This window comes from Oncorhynchus masou, chromosome 17, assembly GCF_036934945.1.
Source record: "Oncorhynchus masou masou isolate Uvic2021 chromosome 17, UVic_Omas_1.1, whole genome shotgun sequence".
Classification (NCBI taxonomy): Eukaryota; Metazoa; Chordata; class Actinopteri; order Salmoniformes; family Salmonidae; genus Oncorhynchus; species Oncorhynchus masou.
In genome coordinates, this window is record NC_088228.1 from 23885265 (window position 1) to 23904294 (window position 19030).

Genomic DNA, 19030 nt, shown 5'->3' on the forward strand with positions numbered 1-19030 from the left:
TCTGCTCTGAGATTACCTTCATATTAATGATGGGTTTAACTTTTACCCCTGGCAGCCGCCTGACTAGATTAGGGGTCATTTGTCAACAGTGTGGGATCATTTAAGGATCGTTTACTATAAGCATGTGAAGAGATTAACAGTGAGAGAGAGAGAGAGAGAGAGAGAGAGAGAGAGAGAGAGAGAGAGAGAGAGAGAGAGAGAGAGAGGGGGCTTGTGACTCTCCCAACGCAGACTGTATTGCAAGGCACAGCACAGCGCGGCAGAGTGCACACGTGGAATCGACTCTCAGCTGATGAACTACAGTCTATCTAACTAAAGAGCTGGGCTTTGTCTTCAAACACATTTTTCTTGTAGGCGACAGACAGCTCAGCTTTCGTGTCCAGTCAATACTTGACACTCACCCAGAGAGTTTGATTACCAACTGGATTGACTGACTGACAGAAGTGTGTGAGAGAGAGAGGAGCAAGCCGGAGGGATATACAAGACACCCTGGAGTATCTGACCGGTGGAAAGATGACATCCAAGTCATCCAGGCAGGGCAGACCCTCCTCGGCAGGGTCCAAGCAGCCCTCTCAGAGAAAGGAGTGCCCGGCAGGTAATCGCTCCTGTATGCTGCGGGTCGGGGAGAGGCTTATGAGGGCTGGGAGTGAGGGGAACCTACATGCTGTGAGACCCAAACCCGCCCAGCAGACACCACTGGAGGGGGGACACCAAAAGTCCGGTTCCATCACAGCCAAAGGTAGGAAGTCTTAAAGGTCCAATGCAGCTGATTTTATTTAAACAACAAAACATTTTTGGCTAACAATTTACTTCCTTACTGTGATTGGGGCAGCAGGGTAGCCTAGTGGTTAGAGCTGTTGGACTAGTAACCGGAAGGTTGCAAGTTCAAACCCCAAATCTGTTGTTCTGCACCTGGACACGCAGTTAACCCACTGTTCCTAGGCCGTCATTGAAAATAAGAATTTGTTCTTAACTGACTTGCCTGGTAAAATAAAAATTATTTTAAATTATAACAAAAATATTTTCTTAGTAGAAAACATTTCCTCAAGCAAGAATTTTGTTCAACTGTCTGGGAGCGGTCTGTGTGGGGAGGGGAAAACTTATTGCAGAAAAGGTTTGGAACTCTCTTACTTATTGTTCTATTAACTCATTTACCACCTGGTGATGTCACCGTGGAGGTTAAAACTCCATCCCACCAAAAATGGAGGAAAAAAAGGATTACATTTATACTACCGTTCACAAGTTTGGAGTCACTTAGAAATGTCCTAGTTTTTCAAAGAAAAGCAAACATTTTGTCCATTAAAATTACATCAAATTGATCAAAAATACAATGTAGACATTGTTAATGTTGTAAATGACTATTGTAGCTGGAAACGGCTGATTGTTTATGGAATATCTGCATAGGCCCATTATCAACAACCATCACTCCTGTGTTCCAATGGCACGTTGTTTTAGCTAATACAAGTTTATAATTTTAAAAGGCCAGTTGATCATTAGAAAACCCTTTTCCAATTATGTCAGCACAGCTGAAAACTGTTGTGTTGATTAAAGAAACAATAAAACTGGCCTTCTTTAGACGAGTTGAGTATCTGTAGCATCAGCATTTGTTGGTTTGCAAACGGTCTCTAACCAGAATAGAAGGAGGAGTGGGATGCCCCGGTGCACAACTGAGCAAGAGGACAAATACATTAGAGTGTCTAGTTTGAGAAATAGACGCCTCACAAGTCCTCAACTGGCAGCTTCATTAAATAGTACCCGCAAAACACCAGTCTCAACGTCAACAGTGAAGAGATTGCTGGCCTTCAAGGCAGAGTTCCTCTGTCCAGTGTCTGTGTTCTTTTGTCAATCTTAATCTTTTCTTTTTATTGGCCAGTCTGAGATATGGCTTTTTCTTTGCAACTCTGCCTAGGAGGCCAGCATCCCGGAGTCGCCTCTTCACTGTTGCCGTTGAGACTGGTGTTTTGCGGGTACTATTTAATGAAGTTGAGGACTTGTGAGGCGTCTGTTTCTCAATATAGACACAATATAGACACCCACTCGTCTTTCTATTCTGGTTAGTGCCAATTTGCGCTGTTCTGTGAAAGGAGTAGTACACAGCATTCTACAAGATCTTCAGTTTCTTGGCAATTTCTCGCATGGAATAGCCTTAATTTCTCAGAACAAGAATAGACTGACGAGTTTCAGAAGAAAATTCTTGTTTCTGGCCATTTTGAGCCTGTAATCAAACCCACAAATGCTGATACTCCAGATACTAAACTAGTCTAAAGAAGGCCAGTTTTATTGCTTCTGTCACAGTTGTCTGAATAATTATCAGACCAAGCTGCAGCGCGATATGGTTTCCACATATTATTTATTAGAAACGCAGAAAACAACAAAGAAAGAATGAAACAAACAACAAACCGTAACAAAGCGGTGTAACATACACTAACTCAAAACAATATCCCATAAAACACAGATGGAAAAAATGTTGCTTAAATATGATCCCCAATTAGAGACAACGATAGCCAGCTGCCTCTATTTGGGAATTATACCAAACACCAACATAGAAAAACTAAACTAGAACCCCACATAGACCTATTCTACCATAGAAAATAAGGGCTCTCTATGGTCAGGACGTGACAGCTTCTTTAATCAGCTCCAGAGTTTTCAGCTGTGCTAACATAATTGCATAAGGGTTTTCTAGTGATCAGTTAGCCTTTTAAAATTATAAACTTGGATTAGCTAACACAACGCGCCATTGGAATACAGGAGTGATGGTTGCGGATAATGAGCCTCTGTACGCCTATGTAGATATTCCATTAAAGATCTGACGTTTCCAGCTATAATAGTCATTAACAACATTAACAACGTCTACACTATATTTCTGAACAATTTGATGTTATTTTAATGGACAAAAAATTTGCTTTTCTTTCAAAAACAAGTACATTTCTAAGTGACCCCAAACCTTTGAATGGTATTGTATATATATAAAACTGCACTGGTCCTTTAATGTCTATAGACTTAAGCTGAGTATACCAAACATATACCGGACAAACGCCCCTTTTTGCCCTCAGCCTCAATTCGTCAGGGCAAGGACTCTACATGGTGTCGAAAGCGTTCCACAGGAATGCTGACCCATGTTGACTCCAATACTTCCCACAGTTGTGTCAGGTTGGCTGAATGTCTTTGGGGGGTGGACCATTCTTGAAACACACAGGAAACTGTTGAGTGTGAAAAACCCAACAGCGTTCTGGTTCTTGACACAAACTAGAGCACCTGGCACCTACTGCCATACTCTGTTCAAAGGCACTTACATTTTTTGTCTTGTCCGTTTACCCTCTGATTGGCACACATACACAATCCATGTCTCAAATGTCTCAAGGCTTTAAAAAAACATATTTAACCTGTCTCCTCCGTTTCATCTACATTTATTGTAGTGGATTTAACAAGTGACATCAATGAGGGATCATAACTTTCCTTTGGATTCACCTGGTCAGTCCATGTCATGGAAAAAGCAGGTGTTCTTAATGTTTTGTAATACTCAGCATGTAGTCTAAGGCAGTCACTGCTGTACTGCAAGCCTTTAGTGGCAATTTACTAACTCTTTGTTTTCTGTTGATGTATTGTATCAATCATAGGATGCTGTATCGGAGTTCTGTAGAACTTTCTCTGCACCACAAATGAATAATAGATCTGATGATGTACAGCCAGTGTTACAGTGCTACGGTTGCCGACAGTACAGTCGTGGCCAAAAGTTTTGAGAATGACACAAATATGAATTTTCACAAAGACTGCTGCCTCAGTTTGTATGATGGCAATTTGCATATACTCCAGAATTTTATGAAGAGTGATCAGATGAATTGCAAAGTCCCTCTTTGCCATGCAAATGAACTGAATCCCCCAAAAACATTTCCACTGCATTTCAGCCCTGTCACAGAAGGACCAGCTGACATCATGTAAGTGATTCTCTCGTTAATACAGGTGTGAGTGTTGACGAGGACAAGGCTGGAGATCACACTGTCATGCTGATTGAGTTCGAATAACAGACTGGAAGCTTCAAAAGGAGAGTGGTGCTTGGAATCATTGTTCTTCCTCTGTCAACGATGGTTGCCTGCAAGGAAACACATGCCGTCATCATTTCTTTGCACAAAAAGGGCTTCACAGCAAGGATATTGCTGCCAGTAAGATTGCACCTAAATCAACCATTTATTGGATCATCAAGAACTACAAGGAGAACGGTTCAATTGTTGTGATGACTGCTTCAGGGTGCCCAAGAAAGTCCAGCAAGTGCCAGGACCGTCTCCTAAAGTTGATTCAGCTGCGGGATCTGGGCACCACCAGTACAGAGCTTGCTCAGCAATGGCAGCAGGCAGGTGTGAGTGCATCTGCACGCACAGTGAGGCAAAGATTTTGGAGGATGACCTGGTGTCAAGAAGGGCATAAAAGAAGCCACTTCTCTCGAGGAAAAACATCAGGGACAGACTGATATTCTGCAAAAGGTACAGGGATTAGACTGCTGAGGACTGGGGTAAAGTCATTTTCTCTGATGAACCCCCTTTCCGATTGTTTGGGGCATCCAGAAAAAAGCTTGTCCGGAGAAGACAAGGTGAGCGCTACCATCAGTCCTGTGTCATGCCAACAGTAAAGCATCCTGAGAACAATCATGTGTGGGCTTGCTTCTCAGCCAAGGGAGTGGGCTCACTCACAATGAATAAAGCATGGTACCAACACATCCTCCGGGAACAACTTCTCCCAACCATCCAGGAACAGTTTGGTGACGAACAATGCCTTTTCCAGCATGATGGAGCACCTTGCCATAAGGCAAAATTGATAACTATGTGGCTCGGGGAACAAAACATCGATATTTTGGGTCCATGGCCAGGAAACTCCCCAGACCTTAATCCCATTGAGAATTTGTGGTCAATCCTCAAGAGGCGGGTGGACAAACAAAAACCCACATATTCTGACAAACTCCAAGCATTGATTATGCAAGAATGGGCTGCCATCAGTCAGGATGTGGCCCAGAAGTTAATTGACAGCATGCCAGGGTGGATTGCAGAGGTCTTGAACAGGAAGGGTCAACACTGCAAATATTGACTCTTTAAATCAACTTAATGTAATTGTCAATTAAAGCCTTTGACACTTATGAAATTCTTCGTAATTATACTTCTGTATTCCATAGTAACATCTGACAAAAAATATCTAAAGACACTGAAGCAGTAGACTTTGTGAAAATTTATATTTGTGTCATTCTCAAAACTGTACATGACTCTGTGCCGTAGCAGTCATACACCCCCCCTCCCCCGTTTCATTCACACACACGCACACACACACACACACACACACACACACACACACACACACACACACACACACACACACACACACACACACACACACAAATACTGTACTGTATGCAGAGAGCTTAGATCACCCTGTCAGAGGGTCATTTTGTATCGTCATGCATTCCTGGGTGAAGGACATGAGTCTGACCACATTGTTCTGCCTAGGCCCCCTCAGCGGCCAGTGGATTAAGCCCTCGGGTCAATCCTTGTTGCTCTCATTGTGCTGATTAGTTACATTTGCCCTCTTATCATCACATTCCCTTTCAGTAGAGTTGAGCTAATCTCCTGCCCCTGTTCAAAAGCAACTGCTGCAGCCGACCGTCTGGTTGCAAATTGAATTTGACTTTGCCAACTCTGCAGCTGGAATCAGTCACAAAGAGAAAAAAACATTTCTCACACTATCCAGAGTACAAATGAGGGTGTGAGAGAATTCAACTCACAGGTGCATGTGGCCTAATCACACTCGTAGAAGTAGAAAAGTAGAAAAGTAGAAAAGTCTTTTTGCTTTCCACTTTCATTTTTTATTTTCCTTTTCTTTGCAGCTTTTTATTGGGATGTTTTTAGTCAAGTGGGATGTTCCAGAAACATCAAAACAAAGTCATAGGAAAACTCGCTCAATGTCATAATTCAGCATTTAAGGAACTTCCTCTTGGAGTTCTGAAAATATTGCTAGACTTCCAAGCCCAGTTCTCAGTGTATTTTACAAGTAAATGTAATTCTGTCTTCATGCACGGAGAACCTACTCCCCAGGGTCCCTAGGTCGTTTGAGCTGACGAATAATGGCTGCAATACATGTCCTATGACTAACAGATTACATTTGTTGTGACTGTCTATCTATCGTCAGCTGCTGCCAGTGGCAGACTTAACACCAGCGGCTCCATGTATTCGGAGAAAGATCTGAACACTAATCCTCTGTTCTCCTCTCGGGACATGATACAAGACTGTTGCGCTAAACCACCCTTAAACCATTGCTATGCAAACTTTTTCAGTGGGGACACATTTTTTTGCGTCAGAATTTCTGGGGACCCCATTTTTTCCCTGATAATTTCACCCCGCTGCTAATCTTATGACACAACCTTAAAATCTGTAATTTTTCATTTTTACATCAATAATTTTTCCTCAGTGAAATTGTATTTTTCCAATTATATTTCTCAAAACGTTTGTATATTGACTCATACAATAATCTATATGTACTTCTATATTGTATTCTTTTTTTACATTTTGGCAACCCCAATGCAGTTCCACCGCTAGGGGTAGCGACCACTGCCTTAAACCATCCTATTTTTGAAATGTCTTCCCTTTCTCCTTACTTTGTGATGAACTATTTTTCTCACACTGAGCCCTCGGCTTAAATATTCTCACACATCTTCTCACACTTGCTGTGAAATGCAAATGACATACAGTAGAGTTAAATGGGAAATTATGTAAATATATCACTAGCCACTTTAAACAATGCTACCTTATATAATGTTACTTACCCTACATTATTCATCTCATATGCATACGTATATACTGTACTCTATATCATCGACTGCATCCTTATGTAATACATGTATCACTAGCCACTTTAACTATGCCACTTTGTTTACATACTCATCTCACATGTATATACTGTACTCGATACCATCTACTGTATCTTGCCTATGCTGCTCTGTACCATCACTCATTCATATATCCTTATGTACATATTCTTTATCCCCTTACACTGTGTATAAGACAGTAGATTAGGAATTGTTAGTTAGATTACTTGTTGGTTATTACTGCATTGTCGGAACTAGAAGCACAAGCATTTCGCTACACTCGCATTAACATCTGCTAACCATGTGTATGTGACAAATAAAATTTGATTTGATTTGATTTGAAATAGGATACAATAGAATAGTACTGGTCTTCTATTGTGAGTGATAAGGTATTTTGCAATTTAGTTTGGAGTAAATAACCTGTTTCGTTTCTTGTGTGTATGATTAATTGTCACAGATTTTTGATGTTTCACGGTTATTAGAGTTAGCATAGAGTGTAATTGTATCTCTAAACGGTGGCTTGAGGCTCGTACCTGCCCATCTCTAATTGTTTGTCCGGCCTCAACACTCCCAGTAATCTGTGAATGGTGTATATAATCATAGCTGTCGTTTTCACTTTTAATGTACTTTTTTTTGTGCCTCACAAAGACTTGCAGTGGACACCGTCTGGTGGAAATCCTTCCTGCAGTTGAAGCGTATGTTTCTGATGCCAGAAAGGGGGGTTTAAGTGAATCTCTAAACCACAAGATGACCCAAAAACTGTAGTATTAAAGCAAAAACAGATCTCAAAACTCTTTCACAGGTTTCAGCTTCAAAGTGATGCCTATTTCGATAAAGTTGATGTTGTTCATATCAACACCTTGTTTCCAAAGATAGAGATCTGTTTTTAAGTATTGACGTGTGTTGAAAGTTTATGCTTTTAAACAGCAACATTCAGTAGGCTAGATTAAATTGATGGCCACATCTGATGGTATCACTATCAGATTAATAATCCAGATAATGAGCAAATTGTACCCAAATGTTCTCTGTCAATGGAAACATGAAGAACGTTTTTTACGATGTGGGGTAGAAATGGATTCAAGATGTGAATAATATTTTCTGCAAGTCATTACATTGTATACCTTATTGCCCCCAAAAAATACTTATCTGTGCCTAATTAGACATAACATACTTTTTTCATTTGGATTAAGTCACTTCATTTTCAGTTATGTAACCCTTGTGAGTGTGCTTCCAAAATTGTTAAAAATGTTCATTGCAGGCAGCAGCCTAGCTAGCAGTCCCTGATTTGCTCTGACAGCTGCGTGATTTCAGATCAGACAGAGTTCTGCCCCATCCTATCCCGTCAGTCCCAACCCCCACCTCCCACTGCTACAGCCTCTACACTACAGGTCCAATGACATTTGTCTTTTTATATAGTCACAAACTGTGATGCGTGCTTCGATGAACACAACACAAAATCTGAAACAGCTGCTCAGTCCATTTAGACTTCATGTTGATCCCTTGTTGAGAATGATTTAGGTGATACTGGCATGTCATGGCTATTTCTGTGGCTTTGGTGTAGTCTTGGGATGAGATGCATACAGTTGGCATCATGGACGCCAGTGTCCCCGTAAACAATATAAATCATTCCTGCTCTCCCATTTCCTGCTCTCCCACATCCCCATCCTCAATTCTCCAAACAACGCACTTATAACTGGAACTATGTCTCCTCTCTTCCAAGTTGATGGTTGACTCAGATTGATTTGCAGTAGTACCCATCTACCCTGCAGATATGTACCTATTTAACTTGAAAACAACCCTTTTGAATGAAAGTTTTCTTTGGCGTTTGTTTATCTTTCCTCTGGTAGATTGACAGGCAGATAGAGGAGCATAGACACAGCCTTTCATTATCTGTAGCTATATGTTATGGCTAATCGTGCCATACAGGCAAAGAAAATACAAAATCCCCCCCCCCGCCTCTCTTGGTGTCCATAACCTCCTACAGTATATAAGGGAATTATTGTTCTGTGCTTTCATTGTTGTTGTAAAATTCTGTTGCACGCCACATGCTTGACAGCCCCCACCAAGCCAGTTATTGAAAACACTCCCCCGCACATTAGTACTGGTAGCATAATATGAGATGTAAATCGTGCAACAAGAGTGTCTAAGCTAGGAGGAGAAGATGTAAGCACATTCTGTATGAGCTGATGCTAATAACCCATTAGATTAGTGTACCCGAAAGCCATGTTGGGGCAAGTTCACACAAGGTTACTGAAACTATTGTAATTAACCTAATCCTTCTTGATAGCATGCCAAGTTACCTTATATGCAACAAAAGCAAGGCAAAAGAAGAGCAGTCATTTGGAAACGGTTGTTGGCGAAGTTAATAAAAGCTGATATTGAGCATAATAGGGCATGTCTTATTATTAAACAGTACATAACCAGTTTAGACTTTCATTCTATTTATAGTACCCTGATCCAAGCAACAGGTTGCTGTCATGTGAGGCAGCTATTATTGTGAAAGTCTGCCTGTGATATTAGGTGTTTTATTGCTACAGGATGCCATCAGAGTTATATATAGGCCTAGTAGGCTATACCAGGCAGCACATTAACACCACCCTCTCAACATCTTTCAAAACTGACTGAAGGGTAGAGTTAATGACTTTGAACAGGTTTTGATTTCAAGTGGATGAGGCGTACCTCCCCACATCTTTACATGAGATGGATACAGGGTTTAGGTTTTTTGATTAAGTTGCTGGGCAATCTAGATAATTAAAAGATAAGTGAATTTTCAGTGTCAGCTCTTAACAGACACGCCACCGTCCTTCGGGAGTTTCAAAAGGTGGGGGGGGGGAGCGACATAACTTCTTTCTGTTATTGAGTCAGTGATCAGGAGGGCTGTATTCTTGACAGAGCGAGGCAGTGTCCCAAATGGCACCCTATTCCCTACATAGTGCACTACTTTGACTAGTAAATGAGGGGTCTGAATAGGATGGCATTGTAGCTTTGGGAGCAGATAGCTTTGGGAGCAGATTTACCTTGGATTTATTTCGTTTGGAATATGACATGCTACTCAATGATAAACACATTGAGAGTTACTTTTACAAAAATCTGTATACTTCTGGCCCACCAATAGGGGTCATTTGCCAGAGCAAACCATCTCATATTGTGCAGGGGCGGCCACGGGCTCTGGGGGCCCCCACCCAATGGTTTGCCAGTGCTGTGATAAAATATTGCGTTAAAATAATGAATTTGAATAATTTATCTGTACTGTATGTTTGTTAGCTAGCTAGCCAGGCAGTTTTAGAGGAAACATTCCATACCTTTTTCTAATTAACTGCCAATGTGCCAACATTCTATTCAAACAATGCTGTCAATGCACAGTCATACACTGGCTGAAATCAGGACTTAGACAAGTTGTAAAAGCAACTAATTCTGATATTGTATCATATAATAGCATTCTTAGCCTTCCAAGAAAATAAAAATGTTGACATTATGGTCTGTTTGCATATATTTTAGAGGCTATAGAGAAAATGTGTATAAAACCCACATAAACTGTATTTATGATTATATGACAATATTTTAGGTTACAATAAATGTATTTCATCAGTTCTGATATATCACATGCCTTTGTTGTATTTTCCTGCGTAAGTAGAGTCAGGGTTATGCTTCTACTGCCATTCATTCCAATTAGAGTGATTTGGATTTCTCCCTGACCAATATGGCTCCCATATCCACCCCGTTCTGAACTTCGAGGCAAAAATCTGAGGGAGCACAAACTACATGAGGATGGTCTGCTGGGGGGGTAGACTTCTAACCCCTGAAACAGCCATTTAAATGCAATCTAGAGCCATAACCATTATGTTGAATCAATTATACGTTAAAAAAAATGTGCAGTATCTTTTTCTGCGTATCTAAGCATACATCTTGAGCTGTCTGTATCCTCTTGACTGGTGATTCTTTTTTAAAGAAACTAAATATGCTTCTCTGCATCTCTGCTAAAATCTGGGTAAAAGATTGAAAGGACTGTGAGTCTTATTCAGTATATCTAGTTATTGCTTGCTTTTCTATGGCCTGTTAACCTTGCCAGCAGGCATGCCAGCTAGCTGCTCTAACTTGATGGATAGCCTGAAATTACTTATTTTATTTATGTGTTACATTTTTTATTTTACCCTTATTTAACCAGCTAAGTTAACTGAGAACACATTCTCATTTACAGCAACAACCTGGGGAAGTTGCAAGGGTGAGGAGAGGTGATAAATGAGCCAATTGGAAACTGAGGATGATTAGGTGGCCATAATGGTATGAGGGCCAGATTGGGAATTTAGCCAGGACAGTGGAGTAAACACCTCTACTTGTACGGTAAGTACCATGGGATCTTTAGTGACCACAGAGAGTCAGGACACCCATTTAACATCCCATCCAAAACACATATTACAGGCTTCTTGGTAGCTTGTTATGAGATTTGGAGATTCTGAACCTATCTGTGCTAGCTAAAGCTAACTTCATAACATTGCTAGGTGGCTAGTAGTATTACAGAGAAACAACAACAAATTCAATTAAATTCAAACAAATTCAATTAATTTAAATAAATACAAATATTTGTTAAACATGACGTGCCTTTGTGCCCCCTATGGGCATGAAGCCTCTGCTTCGAGGGTTTATGACATAGCCCCTCTAGTATGTTCAAGCCTAATAGGGGCCCCACAAAAAAAACTGCAGTACGCCACTGGCATTGAGATGCAAATCTCAGAATGTTCATGGTTGTGCCACACGACCCTACGATAAGGATACAAAAACCCATCCAGAAAAAAATCCTCCTTATAACCATAGTGGCATTTTCCAGCACTGTACAAAGCGATATGTAGTTAAAGCTGAAGCATTCGCTTGCTGGCAGTGTAGAGTGTAGTCAGTGAACCAATGCAGCATGGCAGACCAGAGATCCACCTTCGGGGCTGAAGTGAACTAGATCAATCAGCTCAGCTTTGTCAAAAGGAGAGCGAAAGACTAGGCTTCCTCTCTTCTTCGCAGCTCTATCTGCTGCTTCCCTTACATCTCTCTCTCTCTCTCTCTCTCTCTCTCTCTCTCTCTCTCTCTCTCTCTCTCTCTCTCTCTCCCTCCCTCTCTCCATCTCCACTTGTGCGGACTGTCACACAGTGGACCTTAAGTGACACATTCACTTGGCAGGCTTTTCATGTTGAATCAATTCAACTGCTGAACAAAATGTGTCAGTTTTTTTATATATAATTTTTTTTTGGGGGGGGGGATTGACTGAAAAACTAAACCGTATAGTTACCATATACAGAATGTGTTAGCTGAAATGTCAGATGTTCTGCTATAGGATTATTTTATTTTATTTATGAACATATAGGCTACATTTCCAATCATCATGATAATGTGATTATATTAATTTGAGCTTTTTAAACAACCTAATACAGTACACATGTATATACGCTAGTGCACCATGCAAAAGCATTACTTTATGAAATTATAATTTTATAATGTCAAATTTTGTTCTGTTCTTATGAACAGTCAAATATGTGACACATCAAATATCATAGCCTGATGCTCCGTGGTGGAAAAAGTACCCAATTGTCATACTTGAGTAAAAGCAAAGATACCTTACTAGAAAATGACTCAAGTAAAAGTGAAAGTCACCCAGTAAAATACTACTTGAGTAAAAGTCGAAAAGTATTTGGTTTTAAATATACTTAAGTATCAAACGTAAATGTAATTGCTAAAACACAGTGTATTCGGGAAGTATTCAGATCCCTTGACTTTTTACACATTTTGTTACATTACAGCCTTACTGTAAAAAATGTTTTTTTTAATGCATCAATCTACACACAATAACCCATAATGACAAAGCGAAAACAGGTTTTTAGACATTTTTGCAAATGTATTAAAATAAAAAACAGAAATAACTTATTTACATAAGTATTCAGACCCTTTTCTATGTGACACGTAATTGAGCTCAGGTGCATTCTGTTTCCATTCCATCATCCTTGAAATGTTTCTACAACTTGTTTGGAGTCCACCTGTGGTAAATTCAATTGATTGGACATGATTTGGAAAGGCACACACAGTTGACAGTGCATGTCAGAGCAAAAAGCAATCCATGAGGTTGAAGGAATTGTACGTAGAGTTCCGAGACAGGATTGTGTCAAGACAAAGATCTGGGGAAGGGTACCAAAACATTTCTGCAGCATTAAAGGTCCCCAAGAACACAGTGGCCTCCATCATTCTTAAATGGAAGAGGTTTACAACCACCAAGACTCTTCCTAGAGCTGGCCACACAGCCAAACTGAGCAATCAGGGGAGAAGGTCCTTGGTCAGAGAGGTGACCAAGAACCATATGATCACTCTGACAGAGCTCCAGAATTCATCTGTGGAGATGGAATTACCTTCCAGAAGGACAACCATCACTGCAGCACTCCACCAATCAGGCCTTTATGGTGGCCAGATGGAAGCCACTCCTCAGTAAAGGCACAGTCCGCATGGAGTTAGCTAAAAGGCACCTAAAGGGCTCCTAGACAATGAGAAGCAAGATTCTCTGGTCTGATGAAACCAAGATTGAACTCTTTGGCCTGAATGCCAAGTGTCAATTCTGGAGGAAACCTGGCACCATCCCTATGGTGAAGCATGGTGGTGGCAGCATCATGCTGTGGGGATGTTTTTCAGCGGCAGGGACTGGGAGACTAGTTAGGATCGAGGGAAAGATGAGCGGAGCAAAGTACAGAGAGATCCTTGATGAAAACCTGCTCCAGAGCACTCAGACTAGGGCGAAGGTTCACCTTCCAACAGGACAACGACCCTAAGCACACAGACAAGACAATGCAGGAGTGGCTTCGGGACAAGTCTCTGAATGTCCTTGTGTGGCCCAGCCAGAGCCCAGACTTGAACCCGATCAAACATCTCTGGAGAGATCTGAAAATAGCTGTGCAGCGACAGTCCACATCCAACCTGACAGAGCTTGAGAGGATCTGCAGAGAAGAATGGGAGAAACTCCCCAAATACAGTTGTGCCAAGCTTGTAGCGTCATACCCAAGAAGAGTCGAGGCTGTAATCACTGACAAAGGTGCTTCAACAAAGTACTGAGTTAAGTGTCTGAGGACTTGTGTAAATGTGATATTTTATATGTTTTATATATTAGCATCATTTTCTGATTACCTGTTTTTTCTTTGTCATGAAAAAGTAAAAGTCAAGAGGTCTGAATAATTTCTGAATGCACTGTATACTTAATAAGAATCTAAAGCAAAAGTACAAATTATTTCAAATTCCTTCTATATTAAGCAAATCAGATGGCAAGATATTCTTGTTTTTTTGAATTTACGAATAGCCAGGGACAAACTCGAACACTCAGATATAGTTTACAATCAAAGCATTTGTGTTTACTGAGTCCGCCAGATCAGAGGAAGTAAGGATGACTAGGGATGTTCTCTTGATACGTGTGTGAATGAGACCATTTTCTTGTCTTGCTAAGCATTCAAAATGTAACGAATACTTTGGATGTCATGGAAAATGTATGGTGTAAAATTATTATTATTATTTATCATTTTCTTTAGGAATGTAGTGAAGTAAAAATAAAGTTGTCAAACATTTAAATAGTAAAGTCAAGTACAGTATTATGAGATATATTTGTTAAATCTTTGACCATCTGGAACATGTTATGCTGTAAAGATATGTGCAGTTGTCGTTGGAAGTTTACATACACCTTAGCAAAATACATTTAAACTCAGTTTTTCACAATTCCTGACATTTAATCCAAGTAAAAATTCCCTGTTTTAGGTCAGTTAGGATCACCACTTTATTTAAAGAATGTGAAATGTCGGAATAATAGTAGAGAGAATGATTTATTTAAGCTTTTATTTCTTCCATCACATTCCCAGGGGGTTAGGAGTTTACATACACTCAATTAGTATTTGTTAGCATTGCCTCCAAATTGTTTAACTTGGGTCAAACATTTCGGGTAGCTTTCCACAAGCTTCCCACAATAAGTTGGGTGAATTTTGGCCCATTCCTCCTGACAGAGCTGGTGTAACTGAGTCAGGTTTGCAGGCCTCCTTGCTCGCACACACTTTTTCAGTTCTGCCCACAAATTTTCTATGGAATTGAGGTCAGGGCCTTGTGATGGCCACTCCAATACATTGAATTTGTTGTCCTTAAGCCATTTTGCCACAACTTTGGAAGTATGCTTTTGGGGTCATTGTCCATTTGGAAGAGCCATTTGCGACCAAGCTTTAACTTCCTGACTGATGTCTTGAGATGTTGCTTCAATATATCTGCATAATTTTAAATTCCTCATGATGCCATCTGTTTTGTGAAGGGTACCAGTCTCTCCTGCAGCAATGCACCCCCACAACATGATGCTACCACCCCAGTGCTTCACGGTTGGGATGGTGTTCTTAGGCTTGCAAGCCTTGCCCTTTTTCCTCCAAACATAACAATGGTCATTATGGCCAAACATTTCTATTTTTGTTTCATCAGACCAGAGGACCCAAAAGTGCGATCTTTGTCCTCATGTACAGATGCAAACCGTAGTCTGGGTTTTTTATGGTGGTTTTGGAGCAGGGGCTTCTTCCTTGCTGAGCGACCATTTCGGTTATGTCGATATAGGACTCGTTTTCCTGTGGATATAGCTACTTTTGTACCTGTTTCCTCCAGCATCTTCACAAGGTCCTTTGCTATTGTTCTGGGATTGATTTGCACTTTTCGCACCAAAGTACATTCATCTCTAGGAGACAGAACACGTCTCCTTCCTGAGCGGTATGACGGCTGCGTGGTCCCATGGTGTTTATGCTTGCGTACTATTGTTTATACATATGAATGTGGTACCTTCAGGCATTTGGAAATTGGTCCCAAGGATGAACCAGACTTGTGGAGGTCTACAATGTCTTGGCTTTAGATTTTTTACCATGATGTAAAGCAAAGAGACACTGATTTTGAAGGTAGGCCTTGAAATACATCCACAGGTACACCTCCAATTGACTCAAATGATGTCAATTAGCCTATCAGAAGCTTCTAAAGCCATGACATCATTTTCTGGAAGGCACAGTCAACTTAGTGTATGTAAACTTCTGACCCACTGGAATTGTGATACAGTGAAATCTGTCTGTAAACAATTGTTGGAAAATTACTTAGTAGATGTAGATGTCCTAACCAACTTGCCAAAACTATAGATTGTTAACAAGAAATTTGTGGAGTGGTTGAAAACGAGTTTTAATGACTCCAACCTAAGTGTATGTAAACTTCTGACTTCAACTCTATATTAATTGGTTCAGCCAAGTATTCCCCAACACACAGGCAAAGGCTGGAAAAAGGGTGTCTGGAAAAAGTGAGGACAGCTTTACAATGGAGCTTCCTCAGGAACACACACAGACACGTTTTAACCGCAACTTTCCATGTATGAACTTACACAACAGAAAGACCTGAACACCGTGTGCTCTGTCAATGTAGAGTTCATATTGTTTAAGAGAATAGGGCACAAAGTAATGGAGTATCATGACATCAAACATCACTGGAGAGGGAGAAGAGGTAAGGCCATAGCGTAATATAATCTTGGTGAAGACTAAATGTTATTTTCATGATTTTACTTTCTCTGCTGATTCGTCTCTTGCTGCGTGTGGTCTGTGCAGTATTCTTCTGGTGGATGTGTTTTGATACTCTCACTGTCATGTTAGGGAATAATTATCCAAGGTGTCATTGAGGAGTCATTGAGGAATCACCAGTAAACTCAACCTAAACAAAAGCAGCAGCCGGAGGTTGCTATAGTTATAGAGATACTTAATAATATTCCCAGTATTAGCTGACTAACACCCAGTTTTAGCCTAACAGGATTGTCAAGTGGGGACCGCTAAGCTTAAATATTTCAAACAGGATAAAAGACAAGGGGGAGGACAAGGTTCTCGAGTGGTATTACTATACAAAACGGTATTACATAAGTGGATTACAAACCCATTTCTCGTAAACTCATCAATTAGTCAGCAACTTTGATAAGCAGAGAAGATGTCTGAACTCTGAAGTGTTTAAGTCTTACAACAAACACTAAGCATATTTCCTGACAACTATGACTACATCATGATGAACTGTAGGTTTGGACTATAATCCAGAATTACATACTATACGCTATAGTGTCAGATTATATTAGGCTATGTGTGGACTTTCTGTATCGTATTTTGTTTCTTCAAGCAGCTGCACATCGAAGTAATAACATCATGTGAGCTGAGATTTGATACAGCACACACCCCTAGTGAATAACAGGTGAATAACTTGATACCAACTGACCTAGGGTCTATTTTGGGTTCAGGAGCTACTGTGCACTCAAATGATACAGCAGAAAACAAATTATTCCTGCCTATTTAACTGGTTATGATAAATCAACAATAAATAGGTTTCATAGCCAAGATAGAAGCACGTGGGTGAAATTCTCAACAGCTGTGTACATGTGCATCCCTGCCTTCCCCGCCCTCCTCCTGAGGAGGCTTCACAGCACATTGCACATGCCAGAATGGGTTCCCTCTCGCCCTTGGCTCCTCTTACCTAATTCCAGTAAGGTAAATAGTCCAGCTTCACTACAACAGGACTCGTACGAGTACATGGGTCTCTGACATGCCACTGTCTCTGCCTCCTGTCTCATGCTTTCTTCCTTTATATCCTGAGTATAATAGGACGTCTTGCTGATTTAAACTCACACACAGTTGATATCTAACTGGGTTGAAATTAGAAAAGCTGTGGTAGAGAGGACCTGAATTAGCTATATTCTGGTTACAAGCCCAGCTTTCCTCTGGAATCAAAGAAGGACCCTCCTTGAACTTAGTCTGTGTCACACCCTTTGTTGATGTATTTTTCCTCCATGCTGGTTGAGGACATCCTCTGGGCTATGCTGCTTGTACCCCTTTGTTTAAAATCTGAAAAGGTTAGGGGACCATTTCCGGACTTGCTCCGGACTTGGCTGATTACTGCTTTAGGGCTGCCTGTGTTAGATTGGAAAGATAGCAATCATCTCCCAGCAAACATCACATGCAGATGGGAGTCTGTTTTTCAGCAGAGCCTTAACCAACGAGGGATGGCTTTCTCGTGGGATAGGCATTGTTTAGAGCAGGAAGGAAATATATGTTGAACATAACCTATAAGAGTCTTCTCTTGGTGATGCTTTTGTCCCATCATTGAATTCTTTCCTATATAAGATTTGCAATTACACTACAACAGGTATGTTCTTACGACACTGCAGCTTTGTGTAAATCTATGCCACTTGTTTCCTGTGACATCATCTCCCGTACAACCCGGGCACGCACACTCCACCCTTCTAGCAGAATTCTAAAAGTCATTTCTGCTTAACCAAAATGGCCTTCATCAAAGGCATACCTTTAGGTCCACTTAAAATGTCAACTTCAATGTTTCACAGCATTCTTTGCCTGAAGTTGTGCTAAATACTACACAATAATGTGGACAGGGCATTAGTCATTAGTCAGGATGAAGTAAACATAGCTTTTGCATGTTCTGATTAAAGCATTTAAAGCATTGTATCTTTATAATTTGTCAAACTGCTCACCTTCACAGCCTGCAATCTGTACGGAACAGAATGTCATAAAATGTTATCTACCTTACAACAACCTCTCTAGAGACGTTCCAAAGTCGAATGCCTGATGTAGGACAAGTGTTCAGTTTTTACTCAATCATAAGAAGGATATTTTCTATTAATAAGTAGACCTATTGCATTCACAGTTTGTCAACTCACAACCAATGAACGTGGCATATTGACCATTGCATATCATAATACTGTGGAGTGCTGTGGAGTGCTGCAGAGATTTTTGTGGAGTGCTGCAGAGATGGTTGTCCTTCTGGAAGGTTCTCCAATATCCACAGAGAAAATCTAGAGCTCTGCCAGAGTGACCATCGGGTTCTTGGTCACCTCCCTGTTCAAGGCCCTTCACCCCCAATTGCTCAGTTTGTCTAGGCGGCCAGCTCTAGGATGAGTCTTGGTGGTTCCAAACATCTTCCATTTAAGAATTATGGAGGCCACTGTGTTCTTGGGGATCTTCAAAGCTGCAGAAATGTTTTGGTACCCTTCCCCAGATCTTTGCCTCAACACAATCCTGTCTCAGAGCTCTACGGACAATTCCTTCGACCTCATGGCTTGGTTTTTGCTCTGACATGCACTGTCAACTGTGGGACCTTATATAGACAGGTGTGTGTCTTTCCAAATCA

General features: G+C 40.8%; 1 protein-coding gene across 4 annotated transcripts in view; it reads left to right on the plus strand.

Moving 5' to 3' along the window:
- The first annotated feature begins 232 nt into the window (after window positions 1–232).
- The window catches only part of LOC135558725 (sickle tail protein homolog), a 53353-nt gene continuing 34555 nt past the window's right edge, over window positions 233–19030 (plus strand). For 3 of the 4 annotated variants that reach the window (XM_064992801.1, XM_064992802.1, XM_064992803.1), the window contains exon 1: window positions 234–739. In XM_064992801.1, coding sequence (XP_064848873.1) covers window positions 514–739 — 226 coding nt within the window. In that variant the 5' untranslated portion in view covers window positions 234–513. Of the gene's footprint in view, window positions 740–19030 lie in introns of all 4 variants that reach the window. The other variant, XM_064992805.1, reaches the window with a different exon arrangement.